Source organism: Leucoraja erinacea, chromosome 10 (assembly GCF_028641065.1).
Source record: "Leucoraja erinacea ecotype New England chromosome 10, Leri_hhj_1, whole genome shotgun sequence".
Classification (NCBI taxonomy): domain Eukaryota; kingdom Metazoa; phylum Chordata; class Chondrichthyes; order Rajiformes; family Rajidae; genus Leucoraja; species Leucoraja erinaceus.
Window position 1 is genome coordinate 34,497,722 of NC_073386.1, and position 17,656 is coordinate 34,515,377.

At 42.0% G+C, this 17,656-nt stretch overlaps 1 protein-coding gene across 1 annotated transcript in view; it reads right to left on the bottom strand.

The window, feature by feature from the left end:
* Window positions 1-584: 584 nt before the first annotated feature.
* Window positions 585-17,656, bottom strand: part of il23r (interleukin 23 receptor) — a 71,509-nt gene continuing 54,437 nt past the window's right edge. Inside the window, exons 15-16 of the mRNA XM_055641924.1 lie at window positions 11,388-11,478; window positions 585-4,374 (exon numbers count right to left, since the gene is read on the bottom strand). Coding sequence (XP_055497899.1) covers window positions 3,748-4,374; window positions 11,388-11,478 — 718 coding nt within the window. The 3' untranslated portion in view covers window positions 585-3,747. The remainder of the gene's footprint in view (window positions 4,375-11,387; window positions 11,479-17,656) is intronic.

Sequence of the window (17,656 nt, forward strand, 5' to 3'; positions counted from 1 at the left end):
CCAGCAACTGCAAGCAAGGATGAGAAAGTACAAGACATGATGCAAGTTTGCAGATGACACAAAAGTGGGTGGCATCGCAGGTCGTGAGGAAGGTTATCAAAGCGTGCAGTAGGAACTTGATCAGTTTGACAGGTGGGCCGAGGAATGGTTAATGGAGTTTAATGCAGATAAGTGCTAGGGCAAGACCTTTACAGTGAATGGCAGGGCTCTAGGGAGTGTTGTAGAGGAGAAGAATCTTGGAGTGCAGATACATAGTTCCATGAAAGTGGCATCACAGGTAGAGATGGTGGTCAAGAAGGCTTTTGGAACATTGGCCTTCATCAGTCAGGGTACTCAGAACAAAAGTTGGGAGGTTATGTTTCAGCTGTACAAGACGTTGGGAGTATTGTGTTCAGTTTTGGTCACCCTGTTATAGGAAAGATGCTGTTAAGCTGGAAAGGGTACAGAGAAGATTTACGAATATGTTGCCAATTAAACTGATTCACGGACGGGGTGATGGGTGTGGTGAGAAATGAAGCAGGTATATCAACACGTAAAGGTCCCTTTTTTCTTTTTCTTTCTTATTTTTGTTTTTTGTCTTCTTATTCTTCTATAGGCTTTTACTCATTCACTCCTGGACTGCACTATCTGGTCGTCTAGGGGTTTACACATTCACTATTTCTTTCACTTCCCTCTTTCTCGCTATTTCTCTCATGTTCTATTTCTTTCTCGTTAAATTTTAAATGGAAGATGTACATTAAATGTATTTTGTCATATGCCGCGGTTTAAACTACTGTACATTGCTTCTAATAAAAATATTTTAAAAAAAAAGATGTTGCCAGGACTTGAAGCATAAGAGGATGAGGGATGATCTTTCAGAGGTGAAAAGGATCATGAAGGAATTAGGTAGGGTAAATGCAGTCATTTACCCAGAGTAGGGGAATCAAGAACCAGAGGACATAGGAATAAAATGAGAGGGGGGAAGATTTAATTGGAACCTGAGGGGCAACTGTTTTACACAAATACTGGTAGGTATTTGTAACGAGCTGCCAGTGGAGGTAGTTGAGGCAGAAACTATCGCAATGTTTAAAAGACATTTGGACAGGTACATGGATAGGATGAGTTTACAAGGACATGGGCCAAACGCAGGCAGTTGGATCTAATGTAGATGGGGCATGTTGGATGGTGTGGACAAGTTGGGCTGAAGGGCCTGGAAGCTGGAAGAGAGGAGGGAAGAACAAAGCCTGACAAGCAATTGGTGGATACTAGTGAGAGAGGGTTTTGATAGGCAGATGTTTGCAGAAAGGCCAGAGATTGAAAAAAAACAGAAGATGGGAGACACCTTCTGATGGGGTGGTCTGGATTGGAAAGTGAAAAAGGAGTTGTGAAGGGAACTGTCTCCGTGGAAGGCAGATAGGGGTGGGGGATGGGAAGATGTGACTGGTGGTGGGATTATGCAGAAGGTGACGTTAATGTTGACCAATTATGTTTTGGATGCGGAGGCTGGTGAGCTGAAAGGTGAGGACTAGATGAACCCTATCCTTGTTCCATCGGGGGGGAGGGGAGTGAGAGCAGAATTATGGGAGACAGAGGAGACACAGGTGAATGATTGTTATTGAGTAAGTCCACATCTGATGTCGGAGTTGTTTAAAGGCCAATGATTAATGTTCAGAACTGGCATGTAAGGAGGAGGGATAAGGATGGCAAAGTATGGGAACCTTGGATGACCAAAGGGGTTGTCAATTTGGTCCAAAAAAAAAAAAGAATATGCATGCAATTTTTAAGAGGTGGGTATCAGACAGGGCATGTCAAGAATATAAAGAAAGGAGCCAAATTGGGCTATTAGAAGGGCCAACAGGGGCCACAAAATAGCTTTGGCAATCAGATTAAAGAAAATCCTATGGTTTATTATACCTATATTTAAAAATAGATGATATCCGGGGAGAAAGGATAAAGGAGGGAATTTGTGCTTGGAGTTTGGGGATGTAGGTGGGTACTAAACAAGAACTTTGCATCTACTTTCACCAAGGAGAAGGACATGGAGGACAGTGGGATCGGTGTGAAGAATACTAATTTGTAAACGTAGTTTGAGATTAAGAAAGATATGGTGTTCGGGCTCTTGAAGTGCATTAAGGTGGATACATTTCCAGGGCCTGAAGGGATTTATCCCATGTTATTGAGAGAGCCAAGAGAGGTGGTTGCCGGAGCCTTGATGAAGACGTTTAAATCCTGTCTAGCCACAGGTGGTCCCAGAAGACTGGAGAGTAGCTGATGTTGTTCCTTTATTTAAGAAGGGAACTAGAAAACATCCATGGAATTATTGGCTGGTGAGCCTTATGTAAAAGGGTGAGGGTGAGGATTCTTTGTGATAGGATTTATTTCCATTTGCAAACAGAATGGGTTAATTAGGGATAGTCAGCATGGCTTTGTACACGCAGGTCTTGTCTTACTAATTTGATCGAGATTTTTGAGGATTGATTCGGGTAAGGTGATGGACAGGAACTCGGTCAAGTTGATTGGAGCAGTTTATATGAAGGAAAAGGAACGTTGGGAAAGTGGGATGTTTTTAAAAGTGTGCTGACAAGAGTCCAGGACCTGCATGTTCCTGTCAGAGTGAAGGGCAGAGCAGGTGGGTGAAAGGAAGCTTGGATGATGAGTGAAATTGAGGCCCTGGTCAAGAAAATAGGCTTGGGGCAGGTAGAGGCAACTGAGATCATGGAATTTTGGGAACTGAAGAGCAATATGAAAAAGGAAATCAAATGAGCAAAAAAGAGACAGGAGATAGCTCCGACAGAAAATATAAGGATAATCTCAAGAATTTTTTAAAATATAGTACATTAAGCAAAAAAGGGTAACTAGGGAGATAATGTAGGCCCCTCAGGAAACAAAGCAGTGTGGAGCCACAGGAGATGGGCAAGGTCATCTGCATTAAGATGCTGCAGATGTTCTACCAATCGGTAGTAGCCAGCGCCATCTTCTTCACTGTCGTGTGCTGGGGCAGCAGGGCGAAGGCTGCGGTGGCCAATAGGATTAACAAACTCATCAGGAAGGCTGGCTCCATCCTGGGGGAGGAGTTGGATTCACAGGAGGTGGTCTCAGAGGGGAGTTTATTCTAAGCTAGTGTGATATGTTGCACTTTAGGACGTCAAATGTAAGGGCTAAATATACAATTACTGGCATGGCCCTTAATAGCACTGTTGTACAGAGGGATCTTGGGGTCGAAGTCCATAACTCCTTGAAACAAGTCCCTAACACAAGTAAGTAAGAGTGGTAAAGAAGGCATATGGTAATGCTCATAGGTCAGAGTATTGATTATCAGAGCCAGTAAGTCATGATACAGCTTTATAGGTATTTGGTTGGGCCAAATTTGGAATATTATGTGCTCTTCTGTTGTCCCATTACAGGAAATATGTGGAGGCTTTCGATTGGTTGCAGAGGTGTTTTAGCAAAATGGTGTATTTGCAAACTTGATGACATCTCTGAAAAAATGAACCCTAAAACTGTGCTTTGTTCATTCCCATATATTTTCCATGCTGAAAGGGGGATAATGTAAAATTAGTTATGTTTTGTAGCAGCTCATTTCCACATTCATTCTGTTGAGAACAAAAGATCAATTCTTTCCTTTATTTTGGTTTTATACTTTTATATTTAAATTTCTAAGAGTACAACTCAAGTTAAATGGCCCATACATATTTCAACAATTTACAGAAGTAATCTAGCTTCTTGGGTCTTGAGGTAAGGAATGGAATTTGGTGCGTTTAAGGAGTGTCACTGAATAGCCACAATCTGGGGGAAGTAAGACTTAATATCAGTGGAGGTTTCTTCCAGGTGCAGTAAACAATCAATAAATTCATCCGGTAGTAGAGTTTGCTCTTGAAATGAGTCTTCAGTGACATATATTCTATGATGCTCTCCAAGTGCAAAGTGAGCCTCTTCCATCTTAAGCAAGTACTTTAAATTGTCTTGTTCAACATTTTGGCTTGAGTTCAAATCGATGTTCATATTACCATTGGTGGAAATATCAGCTGTTCTGTGAAACACTGGTAAGTTGAAGCCTTTGTATTCCTTTACTTGATTTATCTCATCCTTTTGAATTGCTTGGTCTCCATTATGTGATAAAGTTGGCACATGACAAGTAGAGATTTGAGGCTTGTACCCAACAGTTTCAGCTTCTTCCTCATTTACTTGACATTGATCAACATTTAAAGCTTCTGGAGTGTCCACTTCTTGATTATCCAAACCTCCTTGGTCTCTTTGTTGCTTAGAAGTTTCATGCAAGATCTGAGTTGGGTTTATGTTGATTTTTGGTAACAAAGCTTCCTGCACCTCTATGATTGGTGGATCGTTGTACATCGGATGCATTGGAGAATATGGAAAGGGGAAATCATTTTTCTTCTGCAATGGAAATAAGTAGAAAATGCATGAATATCAAGAAAATATCATTGGCATTTCAAAGATTTGTTAAATAAAATTACAAACCCTTTGGTATAACTGATGTGTGGGTCAGCTGTAATTAGCAGGCACAATGTTTTATTCAATGAATGTAGTCAGTGATTTCACTGTCATTTCAGAATTTTAGGCCATGTGAAGAGCTTTGCCATGGATGAGAACATACATGGCATGCTTAGCAATTTTGCAGATGACACAAAGTGGGTGGTATTGCAGATAGTGAAGATTTTGCAGCAGGACCTTGATCGGTTGGGCGGGTGGGCTGAAGAATGGTTGATGGAAGTTTATACAGAGAAATGTGAGGTGTTACATTTTGGGAAGACTAACATGGGCAGGAACTACACTGAATGGAAGGGCTCTGGGGAGTGTTGGAGAGCAGAGGGATCTACGAGTACAGGTACATAGTTAGTTGAAAGTAGCATCACAGATAGATAGGGTGGTCAAAAAGGCTTTTGGTACATTTGCTGTCATCAGCCAGACTATTGAGTACAGAAGTTGGAATGACAAGGCATTGGTGAGCCTGGATTTTGAGTATTGTGTTCAGTTCTGGCCATATTGTAGGAAAGTAGTTGTAAAGCTGGAAAGGGTGCAGAGAAGATTTACAAGGATGTTGCCAGGACTTGAGGGCTTGAGCTATAGGGAGAGGCTAGGACTCGGAGCGCAGGAAGATGAGGGGTGATCTTATGGAGGTGTACAAAATTATGAGAGGAAATGATTGGGTGGATTCACAGAGTCTCTTGCTCAGAGTAGGGGGATCGAGAACCAGAGGACATAGCTTTAAAATGAAGGGGGGAAAATTGAATAAGAACCTGAGGGGTAACTTTTTCTCACAAAGGGTGGTGGGTGTTTGGACCAAGCCGTCAGAGGATGTAGTTGTGGCTGGTACTGTCACAATATTTTTGAAACTTTTAGACAGGTACATGGACTAGTATAGAGGTGGGACTAGTATAGATGGGGCACCTTGGTCGGTATGTGCAAGCTGGGCTGAAGGGCCTGTTTCTATGCTGTATGACTCTAAATGCTGGAATGCTGCAGCTTTTGGCTTCATTGACATGATTCTTAACATTCTTTAGAATTGATTTGCCTAATTATTTGAGGCTTATAATCAAAGGTTCCAGGATTCTCGTTTTCAGAATTCTGAACTTCGGGGGTTTTCAACATTTGATCTTTTTAGTCTATTCATACCTTTGCTTATCATTTTCTTGCAAGTTGTGGACAAATGTTCATGCATATATGCCGTTGGTAGATCATAGTACATAGGGTGCATTGCAGAATATGAAAGGGGTTCCAAATTAAATTAGTTGGGCCTAGGGCTAATTTTTAGTTTAGTTTAGAAAAATAGTGTGAAAACAAGTCCTTTGGCCCACTGAATCCGCACCAACCAGCAATCCTTGCACATTAACACTACCCTACACACACTAGGGACAATTTTACATTTACACCAAGCCAAATAACTTACAAACCTGTACATCTTTGGAATGTGGGAGGAAACCGAAGATCATGGAGAAAACCCACACAGGCCACGGGGAGAACGTACAAACTCCGTACAGACAAGCACCTGTAGTCAGGATCGAACCTGTGTCTCTGATGATGTAAGGCAGTAGCTCTACTGCTATGCCACCGTGCCGCCCTATTCCACAAAATTTCTTGGAAGTACAATGATGAAAATAAACTGAGTGGATCATACAATGGTGTGGAATCCATCTGATATCTGTTCATTGGTTTTTAATTCAGTACCTTGCACTTGAGGTTAGTAGTCATTATCTAATTGGGGGCAAGGAAAGAGTGTTCACGTCGCAGCCCTGTTTCCACCAATCTTTCCACCACCAAGTGCAAGAAGCGACAAGAAGCACAAGACACATCATTGTATGCAGATGCTGAGAAGTGTGTTCAGCTCTGGCTGAACAACTTCTAATCTTGTGTGTGGACTCGATAAGAAGCAGATATCTAATTCATTATACATCTCACTTCCTTCTGAGATATAATGTTCAGTTAAAACTGGCACACATACTGCTGTAACAGATTTTCTGTTGATGTAGACAAAGCATGAGCATAATGAATAACGTGGAAAAAAAGTTTGGATTCAGTTTCTTTCTCAATTTATTTAGCATACTAGTTGATGTAATGGGAAGATAAATATAACTCATTGCATTTTGCAACCATTGTTTGCAAAAAACTGGTTTCATTTCCCCTAAGAGAACACTATCAGTTGCTCATTCCGCCAAAAGGGTGAACAATAAAGTGAAACTCATGAGATGACCAAAGGTGCTTGTATTAAACTGCTATATTAAATGTTTTACAAACATTCTCATGTAAAAACAACTATGCACAGCACTAATCAAGTCTTAAGTACTAACTGGCCAGTATTTCATCACAGGAGCAAAGGAATGCACATTTGTGCCTTTTGATATAGAAGTAAGAAGGTTGTTGAAATTAAATTAATAAATGTTGAGATTAGAAAAAATTAGAAAGAAGAAACTATGCACTTGGAGACACAAGATAGTGCAGATGCTTGAATCTGGAGCAACAATCTGCTAGAGGAACTCAGTGGGTCAATTGGATGGTCAAGTGTGATGTGGCGATACCTAATGGCAGCGGCTCGACTGCAGTCCGTCTGTCTTTTTTTAATTTTTGTCTCGTTAAATGTATGTTTTGATTCTAGTTTTATTATTTTTTTAGCTGTGTATATGTGGGGGTTGGGGGATGAGGTTTGGGGGAAACTGTTTAATCTCTTCCCTGTACGGGGACCCGACTTTTTCCCTGTCAGGTCTCTGATGTCGTTGGGCCTAACATCGTGGAGCCGGCGGCAGCCTCTGGCCAGAACCAACCTGAGGGCTCCAGTCGCGGAGCCTGCGGACTCGCCATCGCGGAGCGGGCCGACTTCGGAGCGGGAGGAGCTGTGGTGGCGCGCGGCTGCAACCCGACTTCGGAGCTTCGGAGGCTCCGGCTGCAGGCCCTGTGGTCGATAACATCGGGAGCTCGCAGGTCCCTGGTGGGAGACCGCTTTTCGGAGCTCCCGCAACGGCAACCTCTCCCGCCAGAATCGCAGGGTTAAAGGACTTGGAGCGGGGCCTAACATCGCCCAGCACGGCTTAACGGCCGCGGGACTTACCATAGCCCGCCGGGGGCTTTAAAATCGGGAGCCTCAGTTCGCCTTGACTTTGCAGTTGGACTGCTGGACCGCGGGAGGAGAACAAAGGGAAGAGATAAGACTTTTGCCTTCCATTACAGTGAGGAGGTGTTGGAGATTCACTGTGATGGATGTTTGTGTAAATTGTGTTAAGTGTGGGTCTTGTTTTTTTTTTTTGTAATGTTAAGACTGTAGAAAATGCAATTTTGTTCAAACCAAGCTGTTTGAATGCCAATAAAAGGCATTCTATTCTATCAGTGGAAGGAAAGGATTGGTTGACATTTCGAGTCGAAACCCTGCATCAAGACTAAGTGTGGAGATGAAAGAGAGCCGATGTGAAGAACCTCAGGAGATTTGGCATGTCCCTAATGTCACTTACCAATTACTACAGATGCACTACTGAAGGTATCACGTTGGGTTGCTGCACAGCTTGGTATGGCAACTGCCCTGTGCATGGCCACAGGAAAGGGCAGAGTTGTGGATGCAGTGCAGCCCATCACACAAACCAGCCTCCTCACAATCTCATCAAAATACTATCCCCTCTCCCCCCACCCCCTCAACTCAATCTACACTTGTACAAGACGTTGGTGAGACCACATGTGAAGTATTGGGTTTTGGTTACTAAATTATAGGAAAGACACATTTAAGCTGGAATGGATGCGGAGAATATTTGAGGATATATGAGGATTTTGTTCTGATCCTTGACTTCCTGAGCAACATACACCAATCAGTGAGGATATGTGATATGTGACATATCATCCTCTACCATAGTTTTCAATACTGGTGCCCCACGAGGATGCATTTGCAACCCTTTACTATACTCCTTATATACTGCGGACAGTGCAACCAAATACCAATCCAACTCAATCTATAAGTTTGCAGATGTAGTGGGCCAGTATCAAATAATGATGAGACAGAGTACAGAATGGAGATTGAGAACCTTGTAACTTGGTGCCAAGCCAACATTCCCTCCCTCAATGTCAGAGACAAAGGAGATTGTGATTGATTTGAGGAAGCAGAGTACTTCATCTACACTGATGGTACCGAAGTAAAGATAGCCGACAGCTTCAAGTTCTTTGGAATAAATATCACCAGCAATTTGTCCTGGACTAGCCACATTGCAGCTACGGTCAAGAAAGCATACCAATACCTCTACTTCCTTAGAAGGTTTACGAAGTCCAGCATATCCCCTACAACTCTCACCAACGTCTGCAGATGTACTGGAGAAAGCATTTTATCAGCGTGCATCACTGCCTGCTTTAGGAACAGCTCCTTCCAAGACCACAAGAAATTGCAGATAATCGTGGACATAGCCCAGACCTCAGCCTCTGCCTCTCTCGGCCTCTGCCTCTTATGCGATTCAGTGTAAAATGTGTAAAAATCTCACCAATCAATAGAGGTGCTATTTATTGTCCTTGTAACTGGGAAGAAATAAGCAACCTCATAACAACGTGCTGTATTTTGCTACCATCTCAGTGATACCAAAAGCGACAAATTGTCTGCCATGTATCACTCATCTAATGAGCATATTGCCATACTGCACCTTGGCTGCCATCAAGAGATTCCCAGTGGCTGACCAAAATTTGCCTCTCCTGTTGATCTAGGCAAAAGCTCACAACCTATTTTACCAGAAGACTAAGATCTGTACCACCACACACCTTTGGTATAATTTACTTGGATTGTTTATTCTGGGATGCTGAAGGTTGAGGGGAGACCTGAAAGAAGTATATAAAATTATGAGAGAATAAATAGGGTAGAGATGATCAGAACCTTTTTTCCAGTATGGAAATGTCAAGGTTTATAGGATACTAGACTAAGTGGGACCCATTGGGTCCCATGTTCACATGGGAGGGCTAGTCCCCTGAGGCAATATTCCACCTCTCCACCAATTCCAATATTGGTGGCCAGTGAAGGGGCTTTCTGGAGCACTGGTATGGGTTCTTGGAGTGGTAGCTCAGTTCCTCAAGTCAGAAAGTACCCAAACCACCATTTGCAGTGGTGCCTTTTAACTTCAAGCCAAAGCACCCAAACCACCATTTGCAGTAGTGCCTTTTAACTTCAAGCCAAAGCACCCAAACCACCATTTGCAGGCAGTGCCTTTTTACTTCAAGCCAAAGCACCCAAACAACCATTTGCAGGCAGTGCCTTTTTACTTCAAACCAACCAAACAACCATTTGCAGGCAGTGCCTTTTTACTTCAAACCAACCATATATTCATTTTCAAACCACATTAAGGGGACTCACAGTTGAATAGACATGTGTTATTCAGAGCTCAGAGACGTGACCCTCTGGCTTCCTCCATCTTGCAGAGACTGAGTGAGGCACACCACTTACGGGTTTTATAGTCCCTCCCCTCTCCCACCAGCAGGGGCAGCAGAGAGAATGGCAATTAAAAAAAAATACATTAATATCTCTCTGATGTTTCATCGATGGGAAAAATCCTCCGGTCCTGGAAGGCGGAGGGGGGCTCTGAGCGAGGTGGCCAAAAACGACGGCCGTAGGTGGCGGCGTTCTCTCGGAAATCACACCACAGCGAGCCAAAAGCGGTCAAGATCAGACTTTTAGTAATATAGATGGCTTTAAAGTGAAAGGGGCAATGTTTAAAGGAGATGTGCAGGGCAGGGCTTTTGTTACTCAGATGGTGGTGGGTGCCTGGAATGGACTACCTAGTCGTACAGCAAGGAAAGAAGCCCTTCGCCCTAACTTGCCAATGATAACCAAGATGCCCCATCTATGCTAGTCCCATCTGCTGGCATTTGGTCCATATCGCTTTAAACCTTTGCTATCCATGTACCTGTCCAAATGTATTTTAAATGTTACAGTGTCTGCCTCAACTATCTTCTCTGATAGTTCATTCCTATTCCACCACCCTCTGTGTGAAAATGTTGCACCTCGGGTTACAAAGAAGGTGAATGTGTGCAAACTGCACACATAAAACTTGCTTTGCACATTCTTGGCCATGTTCAATCATTAGAAAAGATGCAGAGATATAATAATTTGTTTAAGAAGGAACTGCAGATGCTGGAAAATTGAAGGTAGACAAAAATGCTGGAGAAACTCAGCGGGTGAGGCAGCATCTATGGAGCGAAGGAAATATTGTCTATTGTCTATTGATTAAACCTACGAGTAAAAAAAGTATTGATTTTTTCCATGGTGACCTTTTTTTACTCGCGGGCATTTTTCAACGTGTCAAAACACTACTCTCGAGCATGAAGGAGAGTTACAAAGACCTCCTACGACCTCGTCTGTGGGAGGTCTTTGTTGTCCATGCTGCGAGTATGAGTCGAAAGCAAACTTGCCAGAACTCGCGGATTAAGTCGCCCAAGTGGGACAGGCCCTTTCAAACATGCTTTGTACATTCTCATCCAAATTAGGTGTTGGTGGAGGCAGATACGATAGTGGTGTTTAACAAGCCTATATAGGCACATAGATATGCTGGAAATGGAGGGGTATGGATTATGTGCAAGCAGATGGGATCAATTTAGCTTGGCGTTATGTTTGGCACAGACTATGTGGGATGATGGGCCTATTCTTGTGCTGTACGTTTTTATGTTCTACGATTAACGCACTTAATTTCTAGCCCATGTATAATTTTCCTTGACAGCATTTTGCCCAGGGAGCCCCCCATTTCAGTGTTTTCATGTTCATCTATGAACCAATGTTGTATAACGTTAGCATCTCCACCAATATAAAGCACTTTGGCCAACGAGAGTTGATTTTTAAATGTGCTATATAAATAAAAGTGACTTGACTTGACGACATGTAACAGATGTGGAATATTATTGTACTAACATAAAGTACAAAGAACATTTGTCCCTTAATAGTTTACCTCAAGTTCTTTAGCCACTTTGCTGTTCTCCACGTCTGGAAATTCTTCATGAACCCACCCAGGCAAGAACACTTTGCACATTGTTTTAATTCTAAAAGATAAACAAATAATTTGTATTGAAATATAAAACCTTATTTTACAGGAAATTACAATACATAAAATTGTACTTTTTAATATCATCATTAACTGAACAAAGCCTATTCATCTTATCTTGTTCGCACCTCCGTGCAATTATATTTATCTGACACCTGAAAAACACCTTTTAAATATACAACAATATCAAATGCAGTTGGTAACTGTTGATTACTGTTGATTACACATGCCAGCAGGCAAGAGAAGTGCAGGTTGTGGCTTCATCAGCTCATTTGGTTGAGCACACCAGCTAGACTATAGATCACTACTTAACAAACTTGAGTTCTCCTTCCCTTTAATTTTATTTTTATTTTTCTCAGTGATAATCGTTTTGACATCTTTTGTCTATCAGGCCTTATCATGATAATCGCAGGGACACAAGCATAACTTCCCAAATCAGGGAGTAAAGTATTCATTTGTGTGGAAGCTATTCACGGTTGTGTGTTCTTGTACCCTCGTCTTACAGACGGATATACAGGAATATGGCCCTAAGATGCACAGTAGTCCTCTCTTGCTGTGCTTACATTTTTATATTTTAGATGTGAGCTTACTATTAGTTTTGATATGCTGTTCAAACATGCATCAGGTATCAGAGGTTATGGGGAGAAGGCAGGAGAATGGGGTTAGGAGGGAAAGATAGATCAGTCATGATTGAATGGCGGAGTAGACTTGATGGGCCAAATGACCTAATTCCACTCCTATTCCTTATGATCTTATGCATGGCATTGTCGCTGAGATTGAAACTGTCTCAAGTTAAATGGGAATCTCTGTTTCCGTCAAAACTATATACAACATCAATGGAGTGAGCCACTGCACCCAACCAATCATCAAATATGCTAAAGTCACTTGCATGGGCTTCTAGTTTCCAGCTTGCATTCAGGAATTTACCTCTGAATGGGGAAGGGAGACAAAGTGACAACTGATGACAATCCTGTCAATAGCGAGATAAAAAATCATTGTAGTTGCATATTGGAAAGGGAATTGATTGTCCTGTAGCTGATTACATTTCCAAGGAGAATTAAACTTTAAAATAATTATTCTACCCTCTTAGGACCCCAATATATGAAAAATATGCTTTCATTCTTACACCCAAAGCATGTGGACCAAATGTCTACAAGTGTACTTCTGTTATAGGGAAAATGATTTCAGATATTGTTTAAGACATTACAGTAGGGCACAAATACAAGGTAATTATAGAGTCATAGAGTCATACAGCATTGAAACAGGCTCTTCAGCCCAACTTGCTGAAGTCACTTGCATGGGCTTCTAGTTTCCTTGGACAGGTTGGGTGAGTGGGTGGATGCATGGCAGATGCAGTTTAATGTGGATAAATGTGAGGTTATCCACTTTGGTGGCAAGAATAGGAAGGCAGATTATTATCTGAATGGAGTCATGTTAGGAAAAGGGGAAATACAACATGATCTGGGGGTCTTTGTTCACCAATCACTGAAAGTAAGCATGTAGGTACAGCAGGCAGTGAATAAATCTAATGGCATGTTGGCCTTCATAAGAAGAGAAGTTGTGTATAGTTTTGGTCTCCAAAATTCAAGGAAAGACATTCTTGCTATTGAGGGAGAACCTTGAGGGTTCACAAGGTTAATTCCCTAGATGGCGTGACTGTCATTATTTGAAAGAATGGAGCGACTGGGCTTGATTCAACACCCTAGAGGCAGGAAACGTTGCCGATGTTGGGGGAGTCCAGAACCAGGGGCCACAGTTTAAGAATAAGCGGTAGGCCATTTAGAACGGAGATGCGGAAAAATATTTTCACCCAGAGAGTTGTGAATCTGTGGAATTCCCTTCCTCAGAAGGCAGTGGAGGCCAATTCTCTGGATGATTTCAAGAGACAGTTAGATAGAGCTCTTAAAGATAGTGGAGTCATGGAATATGGGGAGAAGCCAGGAACGGGGTACTGATCACAGTGAATGGCAGTGCTGGCTCGGGGCCGAATGGCCTACTCCTGCACCTATTGTTTATTGTCTATTGTCTATTGGTCACACCAGCCAACATGTCCCATCAACACTAATCCTATCAGCCTGCATTTATCCTATATCTCTCTAAACTTGCCCTATCCATGTACCTGTCTACATGTTTCTTAAACATTGCGTTAGTACCTGCCTCAGCTACCAATTCTATACACCCACCACCCTTTCATGGAAAAAGTTACCCCTCAGGTTCCTATTAAATCTTTCCTCTTTACGTTAAACCTATGTCCTCTGGTTCTTGATTCTGCAGAGACTGTGCATGTAAACAATCTATTCCTTTCATGATTTTGTACACCTCTATACGATCACCCGTCAGATTTGTCTATCTTCATACATTTTAGGACCTTCACCACCTCTTCGTCCGTAATAGTGACTGCTCCCAAGTCTCTTCTAGTGACTGCCCCAAGTTCCTCAGTAATCCTGTCTTTCTCCACAATCTTTCCCTTTATGTAATTATGAAATCCCTTGTGATTATCCTTAAAGCTTTCTGCCAGAGCTATCACCAGTCCTCTTTTTTATCTTCTTAGTTTTATAAACTGCTCCAGGGTTACACTTCACCCAGCTGCCTATACCTGGCCAATGCCTCCTCCTTACTCTTGTCCAAAGCCTCAATTTTCCTCGTCATTCAAGCTTCCTTCCATTTGCCTGTCTTGCCCTTCACTCAAACAGGGATGTGCATGTCAGCACACTCTTACAAACATCCCACTTTCCTGACGTTCCTTTTCCTTCCAACAACCTACTCCAATCAACTTCGGCGAGTTCCTGTCTCATACCCCCAAAGTTGGTTTTGCCCCAATTTAGCATTTTAATTGTGTAGAGTCAGTATGGTTTGGGGAAGGGAAATCATGTTTGACCAATTTATTGCACTTCTTTTGAAGAAGTTACAGAAACTCCTGAGTTTAGTTTAGTTTACTTTAGTTTAGTGATACAGTGTGGAAACAAACCCTTCGGACCACCAAGTCTGTGCCGACTGGCAATCACCCATACATTAGTTCTATCCTACACACTAGGGACAATTTACAGAAGCCAATTAACCCAGGAAACTGGTGGATCTAGAGAAAACCCACACGGTCACAGGAAGAAAGTGAAAACTCCATACAGACAGCACCTGTAGACAGTCTCTAGTACTGTAAGGCAACAACTTTACCGCTGCACCACTGTGCCTCCCCTAAGATGTTAAAGAACAACTCACAAATTTACTATATTTGACTTCCAGTTGCCATTTGGTAAGGTGGCACATCAAAGGTGGTTTTTTACCTATGAGAGGTAATATGTGTCATGGACAGAAGCTTGACTGGCCAACAGGAAACAGTAACAGGTGGTGCGCCACAGGAACTGATGACAGGACCTCAATTATAGATGACCCGGATGAAGCCACCAAAAGTGCATTTGTTAAATTTGCTGCTAACGTAAAGATAGGTGGGAAAGTAGGTTGTGAAGAAGACATAACGAGGCTGCAAATGGATATGTCAAGAATCAAAGAATGGGAAATGGAGACTGATGTTCGAAAAAGTAAAATTACCATTTTGATTGGTGCGAGGGAAAAATAGATCAGCCATGATTGAATGACAGAGCAGTCTCAATGGGCTGAATGGCTCCTGTCTAATGGTATCAGCACATAGTGACTGCAGCACACAATTTACAAACTACACTGTAGTTACAAATCTAGGCTACCCCAACAGCACCATCCAAATCCCCAGCCTCTACCACTAAGAAGGATAAGAGCCTTAGGGACATGGGAGCCTTAGCCTACATTTCCGTCCCTGTTGGCCCTTCATTATTACTGGGTCCAAATCTTTGAATCTTCTCCCAAACACACTGTGTGAATATCTTCATTCAGGGTATGGCTCACAATCATCTTCTCATGAGCAAATAGAGATGGGTAACAAATGGTGGCTCTGGGAGTAATGCCTGGGTCTCAAAAAGCTAAAAAATAAAAAGTGACGGATTGCTGATCTAAAGAAGTCCTTAGCCGACAACTCTGGGGGTAGCTTCACCAAACACACTTCAAAGTCTCATGAAGTTAATTCAATATCACCTTCTCAGTGGTAATTAGGAACCTGCAATAAATGCTGGGTTTTAAAGTGTCACAACATCCATTGTGAATTTTGGATGTGGAATAAGTGAACATTTCTATTTCTTACAAACATCTTTCACGTTGATAAGGAAAACAAAATACCAAGAATCAAGTTCAGAACTGCTAATTCGTGTCGTTGTATGTGTCTTATTTCCTGTTGAACTTCCTGTTCCCTGAAGGAGGGATATGCATACAAGAGGGGAACCCACAATAAACAAACTGAAGTGTGAAGACACACATTTCATTTTCCTGGGGGTTTAATGAATTATTGTTAGTTCAGTAAAATTGAGTGCAATAGTTAGAGAAGAAAAAATTGATATTTTGAAATATCAAAAAGTCAATAATTCTATGTAGTCAAAGCCATCAAGGATACATTTTCAGGGGTAAATCAACCAAATGTTTAACATATTTTCCATTACACCACTAATATCGTACTGTGTGACTCCAATTGATTTTGAGTTACCTTTCAGCTATATCCTAGCAAAGAATTACTGGAGCCCTTTGTGGATCTTTACTTTCTTTTAATTTCTGAATCTAGGAGGAATCTGCAGCCATATTATGCATTTTTAACGTAATATTAATCAACACAAAATGTGGTTTCTCTATCAACATTCCCTTTCCCTTGCCAGGTGTGAACTCTTGATACATGGGTATTGATTCATTGCATTAATGGCCATTGTCAATGGGTGAAACTGAATTGAGACTCTACTTGGGGAATTACAACTATGCCCAGCTTTTGGGAACTCGAGTGGTTGACAAGGAAAACACATAATTCTAGCAGTAACAACAAATTCTGAGAGGAGGTGAAAATTAAAATTCATTAAGGTTTGAAATGCAAAATCGGCAGTTAATCAGACTTTCTTGCCTGCAGACGGAATTAAGTCAAAACCACCTTGTCAATTTAGTGGTGAGTTGTACCGGAAATTAACAAAATTACAGAACAAAGATATGTGTTCTGGTTTCTGGTTTGGATATTGGATTTGAACTTCAAGCTGAACAGCTTGGCTTCTTCTCCTTGTTGTCTCGCTACACTTTTCCAAGCCACTGCATAACGCGGGCTCTGGCACATGCGTTGAAGACCCTGAGATCTTCTGGTTTGCAGGGCTCTGGGAGGAGGGGGCAGGTAAGTCAGTGCTCCATAGTTTGGGTTGCCTCCCCGTGGTCACATTTGGTTGGTCCATCGTTGTTGTATCCCACTTCTGTATGAGGGCTTTGCACCGTCCGACCCATGTTCTGAGGCGATTGAGGCAGAGCCAGACTGGCCATGTCTCTTTCACTCCCAGTGGAAGGGACTCCTCAGGATATAGTGTCAGTGTGTGGGGTTTTGATTGTAAACACCCCGGCTGAAGTCAGCCATATTGACATAGAATGCATATAGTGCCTTTGTTTCTCAGTCCACAAGGCACAGTTTCACCTTTGGCAAAGTCATAAGTTCATATGTCATAGGAGCAGAATTAGGCCATTCGGCACATTGATTGATTCTTTTAATGACCACAGAGCCAGGCTGGTGGAATTTGTTATGCCAATGCAGCACATAAAAAAAAGAATACAAACATGACAATACTAAAGAACTTTAACATGAAAACATCCCCCCACAATGTAGGTATATTACAAAACCTACCTGAATCGTCGTTGAGAATCTGCCCCAGCCCTTGTGCGCGATTTTGGCGCTGTTTAGAGGGGGCGGGTTTAAAACGCGATTTTTACTAGGCTGTTGCAATCGAAAATGTTCAGCCTAGTAAATCATTAACGAAAAATCGCTGAAAGACCCCGTCGCAAAAGGTATTATTAGTTTTTATGGCCTTGTATAATAGTTATAGTAGTTTAAAAATCACTCTCTAAACCCGCGACCTCTCGCAGCCCCAGGGTTTTATAAAGCAAACAATTAAAGGTATGTACCTTATTTTTACATTAAAAGGGGCTTCTTAAGAACCCTGTATATAAAGTTTTCTATAGCGAGTAGTTCATTTTGGGCTCTTTATATCCCGCAGTATTTTTCTGGGCATTTGAGGCACAAATCCAGCGCAATGTGAACATTCTAAACCAGCGCGTTCACAGGATCCCACTAGAAAGCT